At 46.0% G+C, this 9,307-nt stretch overlaps 1 protein-coding gene across 1 annotated transcript; it reads left to right on the top strand.

The window, feature by feature from the left end:
* Nucleotides 1-261: 261 nt before the first annotated feature.
* Nucleotides 262-5,916, top strand: HSBP1L1 (heat shock factor binding protein 1 like 1). The gene is made up of 4 exons (XM_080682926.1): nt 262-621; nt 1,432-1,498; nt 2,369-2,463; nt 4,450-5,916. Exons 1-4 carry the CDS (start codon nt 574-576, stop codon nt 4,534-4,536), a joined length of 297 nt encoding a protein of 98 aa, XP_080539052.1. The 5' UTR covers nt 262-573; the 3' UTR covers nt 4,537-5,916.
* The last annotated feature ends 3,391 nt before the right edge of the window (nt 5,917-9,307 follow it).

Here is a 9,307-nt window from a genome sequence, read left to right as displayed (position 1 = left end):
CCTATGCACTTGACAATGGCTAAGATGGTACGTTTTATGTTGTGTATATTTTATTATTGGAGGAGGAGGAGGGGAAGGAGGAGGAGGAGGAGGAGGGGAAGGAGGAGGAGGAGGAGAAGGAGGAGGAGGAGGAGGAGGAGGAGGGGGAGGAGGGGGAGGAGTTGTTCGTGCTAGATCTATGGCTACCTTTATCGCCAAAGTGATGAAAAAAAGCAAACCAGAGCTGTGAGACCACTCAGACTAAAGGCCTTGTCTCTGCAGAGGGTCCCAGCTCCGCCCCAGGGACGATGACAATGACCTTCAGGATGAAGCCACCACCCTCCCAGGCCTTCTCCCAGGACCTGCCCTGCAGCTTCTGCGTCTCCCACTGGGGCAGGCGCGCCCCGCCCAGGAATTCACCACTCACTGGCACCTAAGTTGCTGGCGGCTGCAGCTCGTCCAGGCTCTCAGGTGTTCATTCTGCAGCCAGAGCCCTGCCAGAGGCCACCACTGCCGGTACCAGAGAGGATCACGGCGGCGCTGACCCACCAGAGCCACCTGAACTGCCTAGACCGCTGGCCCACCCGAGTCCACATGGAGGCGCAGGGACACGAAGACCCAGGGGGCACGCTGCGGGAACTGGTGAGTGGGGACCCCGACCCCCACCTCCCTCCAGGCCCTCCCGGTGCTCCACCCCGTCCCAGGCCAGGGATGGGGGTGGGGACGTGCGGGTGCTCTACTGTAGGGGGCAGCCAGAGCACCCGCCTGAAGCCCTGCAGTGCCCCACCCCTCTCCTGTTGGCAGAGACCAGGAAGCACCATTTAAAGGCTGATTCCTACGTCTTGTTAAAAGAATTTGTCAGATGTTGGTACTTAAACCTTTTCCCCCAGAAAGGCAAAACCCTCTGAAGGAAGGAAACAGCTGCTGGCAGCTGGCAGCAGTCTTCACACAGAAATGCAGGTTCTAGATTGCAGGTTCCCTACTCTGTGGAGTTAATCCTTGAGATTTCATTTGCAAACTATGAAGCCACATCTTAAAGGTGGCCTGCCTTTCTGGCAGTGGTGGCATTTCTATGAGACACTCCTGCCATGCTGATCCCAGCTAAAGACCCCTAGTAAGGGGGCAGAGGCCGCCTGTGTCCAGGCTGTCAGCTCCTGTGAGAAGGCTCTGAGGAGCCCAGGGTGACTAAAGTGTTGCCTGTTGTCTTCCAGACACTGTAGTCCTGGTGCTCACGTGTTGGGTTAGTTTCTGTGTGTGGTGCGAGGTAGGGGCTGGCCTGCTTAGTCAGTTATGTACTTGGTCCTCAATGTCCCTCACTACTAGTTGAAAAGACTTTCCTTGTCAAAAATCAACTATATATGTGGATGGTTCTAGTCCATGATGCTTAAAATGCCCCATATCAAGAGTAAATGTTATAACACAGTCAGTTGCCCTATGGTTCATTTTTTTCAGGCAGAAAATCTATTTCAGGAACTTCAAGAACATTTTCAAGCTCTGACTGCAACATTAAACCTCAGAAATATCCTTTTCCATCTTATAGCAAATACTGCGATGCTTTGAACTATTAAATTATCATGGGATCTCTTTTTAGTGGAGAATTGTTGACCTCGGATTTCCTTGCATTCTGATGTAATTACCAGTCAGGTAATTTCTTCCTGCTTGACCGGCAAAACGGGCCATTTTGTGTGGCAATAAAATATGTGGACACACTGCACATGACTCCCCAGCGGCGCTTTCCCACCAAGCCCTATAAAAATCGGCGGTCTGCTAGGTAATGTCATACTCTACACGCATTCAGAAACCGGCAGACGGAACACGGAAGGCCTCCAACACAGGGTGTTACACCTGGCTCCCCTACCTGTTTGGTTTGGTTTTATAACTTGAGCAGCTCACTGTTTTGTTGAGACATGAATCCAAACACAATTAGAATAGAATGTTTGTTTCCAGTTAGAGCAAATTCAGACAAGGATAACATCTGCCCTGCTTGAGCTCCTTAAAAACTGTGTACTAAGTATTTGCATATGGAACTTGCAATTTCTGATTCTGTAGCTGGGTTCCCACCGATGGGAAAAAAATGATTCTTAGACATGATAAAGTTAAACTGAGTTCATTTCCATTATATTTACATCCTCATTAGAGTTAAGACATAGTTAAACATACCAGAGTAACACACATCCCTGATTTTGTGTCCTCGCAGGGAAGCCAAGTTTCAGAGCTGAGCTCACATTCAGAGGCTAGAGACATCCTACAAAAACCTTAGGAAAGTCTCTGCACTGACCTCCAGCTGTCTTACAAGTTGCATGGCCAGGGTGTGTGTCAGACCCCCAGCTGGGCTGCAGGTTGAAGCAGGGCTTTCTGGCCATGGGCTCTGGGCTCCTTAACATGAAACTGGAAGAAATGGGAAACCGCCTCCAGGACTTGCAGAGGAATGTAAATGACTTAATGGTGCAAGCCGGGATCAACGATGCTATTAAAGAACAAATGGTAAGATCATTATTAGGAAACTAAATAAGTTTACTTTGTGCAGAGCTTGTGATTGCTTTCATCTTGAGAAATGCAATCCCATATTTGTTCACTGTGGGAATTACTGCCTCTGTACTACGTGAGAAACCTTCAGGAATAACAAGCCTTTCACAAATGCTCCTTTCTAAATTGACCAACTCAAACACTCTGTCATACTTCCTTTAAAAGTATACATTTTCAATGAAACACTTTATTTAAAATTTGAATTAAAAAAATTTTAAATATAATAGTGGATTTTGCCCTAACTGGTTTGGCTCAGTGGATAGAGTGTCGGCCTGCGGACTCAAGGGTCCCAGGTTCGATTCCGGTCAAGGGCATGTACCTTGGTTGCGGGCACATCCCCAGTAGGAGGTGTGCAGGAGGCAGCTGATCGATGTTTCTCTCTCATCGATGTTTCTAACTCTCTCCCCCTTTCCCTTCCTCTCTGTAAAAAATCAATAAAATATATATATATATATAATAGTGAATTTTACTCAAGTATCTATTGACCCTCACCCCTCAAATTAATCTTTAATCAAAACACAAATCATGATTTAGACATTGGAGATTATAACTACCAGTTTCTGTTTGAAACCATATTTCATGGAACCATTTAAAAAGAAATGTTACATTAAGCCCTCAACCCATTGCCAGAGTCTGGAGGATCCCACCCAGTCCCACCATGCAAACATTTCTTTTCCAGTGTAATTTTGTACTGAATCTTGAGATGCAAATAAATGCTTAGCTTCAGATTTCAGACTGAATTTATATCCATGTGATGTATGTGGAGATACAGAACTTTATTAAGATATGTATGCATGTTCTACTGACATAGTATTCTGACTATATGAGCATATAATAATTAGATGCCTTTGTTTTTCTTGTTTTCCCATTTCTTTGACAATTGTCATCCTAAATTATCTGGCAAATTATCTGTAGCTATCCTGCTAAATCAGAGCTAGTTCACTTATCGTATCTACATCTGGAATTCCAGTAGAAAAGATAGTTATACCATATCCTGCTACTCATGAGCACTCTGAAATTCTGCCTGTAGGGTGAAAATACACCTTTCCCTATTAAGGTTGCATCAGACAGGGCCACCTGCCCAGCAGTCCTGTCTAGGCCTACTGGACGCTAACGCTAAGCCCACCACATCTGAGGGCTAATTGGTGATAAGCCAGTGCCTGAAAGAAGGGACCAGTGGGCCAATTTCTGCAGGATCCTGAGTTGGCACACCGCCAGGCACAGGATGGCTGTTTGAGAACTTTGTCCCTTCCCTTCATCACCTGCACTCCAGCAGGGTTTTAAATTTGGTCAAACCCACTAAATATGAGGCATCAAATTAAATGGTTAAGTATCAAGACTTCACTCTTTTTTATATTTTTAAATTGATTTGAGAGGAAAGGATAGAGAGATAGAGATGGAGGCGGGGGGGGGGGGGAGAGAGAGAGAGAGAGAAACATTGATCAGTTGCCTCCCAAAGGTGTCCGGGCTGGTGATCAAACCTGTAACCTAGGTATGTGCCCTGCCTAGGAATTGAACCCACCACCTTTCAATATAAGGGACAATGTTCCAACCAACTGAGCCACACTTACCAGGGCAGGCAAGACTTCATTTTTGGATGCACATATAGTCATTATTTAAAGCAGCAAAATAGAAGGCCAGGTAACTAAATGTTTGCTCAAAGCTGTTAATGCCTTTTACATTAAAAGAAATACCTAAATAAATTGTAATCTGCTTGGCTAACTCTGTGCTTGTTGGTGGCACTAGGTCAGGCCTCATGCCATGGGTTTCAGTGGATTCTGCAAACCCCCTAAACTTAAGTTCCTGTTGGGGGTAGGGTGGTGACTGGGAAGAGAGTCCATGACCCAAAATGTTAAAAACTACTGTTATGTATTCTAAAAGATCTGGCTCTTTGTCTGTTTCCACATTAAATGTAACACTTTTCCCATGCTTACTCCAACACAGACAGGAGTGAGCTCTCTGGACACCTGTGACCCGGGTAATGGAATGTCGATGCTAATTGATGCGAAGCACACTGTTCACTCACCTTGATGGTGAGTCCCCCTTGACTCCATATGACTAAAATGAAAGTCACTTAACATTATGTTTTTCTACAAACTGAATTTTTCCTATACAAATGTTCTAGTAATTACAGGTACATTCACTGAAAGCTTAGATTCCAGTTTATTTAACTGTACATTAATTCATATGTAAGTAAATCTTTACCTCTTTCCAATCTTTTTTCTTACACCTGCACTTACACTTGAAAATGTGATCAAATAAAAACTGCTTTTTGAGTTATAATCTACATAACTTGAGTTCTGATTTTAGTAGTTAAAAAATCATGTTAGTAACATTAGAAATTTAAAAAAAACACAGGCAATGTGATAAGAATGTAATTGTAATTCCAAAGGTAACTGACACTTAACAAAAGATGTTTGCTGCCTGGCCCGTGTGGCTCAGTGGTTGAGCATCGACCCATGAACCAGGTCACATGCCCAGGTTTCTGAGCTTGATCCCCAAGAGGAGGCATGTAGGAGGCAGCCGATCAATGATTCTCTCTCATCGATGCTTCTCTCTATCCCTCTCTCTTCCTCTCTCTAAAATCAATAAAAACATATTTTATAAAGTACATAATTCATTGATTGTTAAACACATTCACAAAGTTGTACAACCTCACCACAATCTAATATTAGAACATTTCCAGCAACCACCCACCCCAAACCTATCTGTTTGCAGTAAGTACCTCTTCCCACCATGGCCAACCACTAATCTACCTTCTATCTCTGTAGATTTGTCTTTTCTGGATGTTTCCTATAAGTGGAATCAGACAATATAAGGACTTCAGCATCCATCTTCTTTCACTTAGCATCAATAAAAAAAAAAAAAAGATGTTTGCTGAATGGCAGAATACGTCTCCATCCATCCACACCATTTTGTAAATCACACAAGAAAAGCGTAAGCTGTGTGATTGAAATTTTTCTCTGAATTAAATTCTATATAGATCTCTTTTTTTAAAGATCATAAGTAGTTTTCTGGTATAAGTTGATTTTGTGTATGTTTTTTAATTGATTTTTTTAGAGAGAGAGGAAGGGATAGGGAGAAATAGAAACATTGACAAGAGAGTAACATCAACATCGACTGCCTGCCTCATGCATGCCACCCACTGGGGATTGAGCCTGCAACCTGGGCATATGCCCTGACCAGGAATCGAACCAGTGATCTCTTTGGGCCATGGGTTGACACTCAACCACTGAGCCAGACCAGCTGAGCAAAAGTTGCTTTTTATTTATTTTATACTAGAGGCTCGGTGCACAAAATTCATGCATGGGGGGGGAGGGTGTGTCCCTCAGCCCAACCTGCACCCCCTCCAATCTGGGACATCCCTCTCACAATCCAGGACTGCTGGCTCCCAACTGCTCGCCTGCCTGCCTTCCTGATTGCCCCTAACTGCTTCTGCCTGCCAGCCTAATCACCCCCTAACCACTCCCCTGCCAGCCTGATTGATGCCTAACTGCTCCCCTGCCAGCCTGTTTGCCCCTAACTGCACTCCCCTGCAGGCCTGGTCCCCCCCAACTGCTCTCGCCTGCAGACCTGGGTCCCCCCCAACTGCCCTTCCCTACAGGCCCGGTCACCCCCAACTTCCCTCCTCTGCCAGCCTGGTCACCCCTAACTGCCCTCCCCTGCAGGCTTGATCACCCCCAACTGCTCTCCCCTGCTGGCCTGATCACCCACAACTGCCCTCCCTTGCAGGCCTGGTCCCTCCCAACTGCCCTCCCCTGCTGGCCATCTTGTGGCGGCCATATTTTTTTTTTTAAATATATTTCACTGACTTTTTACAGAGAGGAAGGGAGAGGGAGAGAGAGCTAGAAACATCGATGAGAGAGAAACATTGATCAGCCGCCTCCCACACACCCCCCACTGGGGATGTGCCCGCAACCACAGTACATATCCTTGACAGGAATCGAACCTGGGACCCCTGAGTTCACAGGCCGACGCTCTATCCCAGGGGTGGGCAAACTTTTTGACTCGAGGGCCACAATGGGTTCTTAAACTGGACCGGAGGGCTGGAACAAAAGCATGGATGGAGTGTTTGTGTGAACTAATATAAATTCAAAGTAAAGGAGCGGAGGGGAGAGCAAGAGAACCGGATAGAACAGCCGGATCCGGCCCGCAGGCCGTAGTTTGCCCACGGCTGCTCTATCCACTGAGCCAAACCGGTTAGGGCATGGCGGCCATCTTATGTCCACATGGCAGCAGTCATCTTTGACCACATGCAGGCAGCCATCTTGTGTGTTGGAGTGATGGTCAATTTGCATATTATTCTTTTATTAGATAGGATTAGATAGGATAGAGGCCTGGTGAACGGGTGGGGGCCGGCTGGTTTGCCCTGAAGGGTGTCCCAGATCAGCGTGGGGGTTCCCTTGGGGCGTGGGACAGCCTGGATGAGGGGCCTGTGGTGATTTGCAGGCTGGACACGCCCCCCGGCGACCCAAGCGGAGGCCCTGGTATCTGGGATTTATTTATCTTCTATAATTGAAACTTTAACCTTGAGCGGAGCCAAGCTTCCTGCTTGCTCAGTGGCCACAGCCATTTTTGTTGGGATTAATTTATCTTCTATAATTGAAACTTTGTAGCCTTGAGTGGAGGCCTAGGCCGGCCAGGGCAGGTGGAAAGCTTGGCTTCCTCCATTGCCGGGGAAACCCAAGCCTCCTGCTCCCTCTGTGGCCGCAGCCATCTTGGTTGGGTTAATTTGCATACTCACTCCTGATTGGCTGGTGGGCATGGCTTGTGGGTGTAGCGGAGGTATGGTGAATTTGCATATTGCTCTTTTATTAGATAGGATATATATATGTATTTTTTTTTTAATTGATTTCAGAGAGGAAGGAAGAGGGAGAGAGAGAAACATCTCCTACACACCTCCTACTGGGGATTGAGCTTGCAACCCAGGCATGTGCCCTTGACTGGAATTGAACCTGGGACCCTTCAGTCCACAGGCTGATGCTCTTAGCCACTGAGCCAAACCAGGTAGGACCAGAAGTTGCTCTCTAAATGGCTGCATCACTTAGTTACCAGAAAATCTGTGGGCCAGATTTCCCAGACACTAGTGGGCATGGGATTCTTGGAGTACTGCTGAAATAGCATTTTCAGAAGCCCCCCTGGGAGAATGAAATGTGGTAAAAAGCTGTGTTTGCATGGAGTTATATTCCTTGGGTTGTAAAGTCCCATGTCCCTTAACCTAATTCTGAAAAGGTAAAGCTGGGAGTTCAGCAAAACCAAAAGCAAGGTCAGTGTCCAGAGATTCTGATCCATGTTGTAGCTGGGCCCAGTTCAGCATCAGGCTAATTCAAGTCCAACAGTCCACTGTGTGGAGCCCACAATGCTTAGGCACATGGGCGAATGCAGGGGAATGTGCCCGCTGCAATAGGAGAGGCAGGAGCACAGGCATGCAGAAGAAGCAAGGGCCAGAGAGGGAACTTCCTTTGTTCAGAAGTTTAAATATTCAGGTTTCATGCCCTCATAGTGGCCACGGCTATTCTGGACACTAATTTGACTGACAGGCACCTTCCCAAGTCACTCAGACTTTATTGGGCATGCGTGTAAACTGCCTTTGTCCATCTCCTTCCCCTATCAATAGGTGGGAACAGACTTGGAGAGTGTTAAATTAGCAAAGCTGTGTAAATGGCATGCCTATATTATCTATCTTCCCTTTACTCCTTTCCTGTTAAGTAATAACGCGGTTATTACAATGGTATCAAGTCAACATTTCCAGTCACAGTGTTTATGGAAGACGAATGTTTATCTGTCTAGTCCAGACAGGCTCTGATAGCAACACTCTCCAAACCAAACTAAATGAAAACCAAGAAGGCAGTGAGCCGGAAGCGTTGCTGATTCCCGAGGTAGCCCTTACCTCTCATCCCACTGGAGGCAGTTAGCAATTAGATCTTTTTAAGTTATGGAGAAACGCTTTCAAATAATTATCAATTCCCTTCCTTCTGAGCCAAAGTAAAATAAACCTGATCACCCCCAAAAGGGGTCAGTTGTAGGCTCTATTGTAAAAAATAACATTATTCCTGCATATAAATCTTCATTTAAAAGTCAAAATCAACTACAGTTGGCCCTAGCCAGTTTGGTTCAGTGGCTAGAGCATTGCCCTGTGGACTGAGAGGTCCTGAACTGAAAGGTTCCGGGTTCAATTCCGGTCAAGAGCTTCTCCCTGGCCTAGGCCCTCATTGGGGCTCGTGCAGAAGGCAATCAATATCGGTATTTCTCACCGTCTTTCCCTCTCTAAAAATCAATGGAAAAATACCCTTGGGGGGGGGCAGTTGTTCCAGGTGTGCTCCCCACACACGCACCAGTGCTCCTCACACAAGCTTGGATGATCCCAACCACCCACCAGCATGCTCCTGGGATAGAATTAGAAGAGAAACTTGAGACTGATAAGATTGAAGGGTCATTGCCAAAACCGGTTTGGCTCAATGGATAGAGCGTCGGCCTGCGGACTGAAAGGTCCCAGGTTCGATTCCGGTCAAGGGCATGTACCTTGGTTGCGGGCACATCCCCAGTAGGGGGTGTGCAAGAGGCAGCTGATCGATGTTTCTCTCTAATCGATGTTTCTAACTCTCTATCCCTCTTCCTTCCTCTCTGTAAAATATCAATAAAATATATTAAAAAAAAAAAAAAAGATTGAAGGGTCATGGATCATGGACTCCATGGAGAATACAGTATGTTTAAAGTACATTAGATGTAATTTCAAGAGGAATAAAAAGCAGCTTACTTTTTTTAAAATCCTCACCCAAGAATACTTTTTCCCCATTGATTT

This window comes from Plecotus auritus, assembly GCF_963455305.1.
Source record: "Plecotus auritus genome assembly, chromosome: 8".
In the NCBI taxonomy this organism is placed as follows: domain Eukaryota; kingdom Metazoa; phylum Chordata; class Mammalia; order Chiroptera; family Vespertilionidae; genus Plecotus; species Plecotus auritus.
This window is presented reverse-complemented; position numbering and strand designations above follow the sequence as displayed.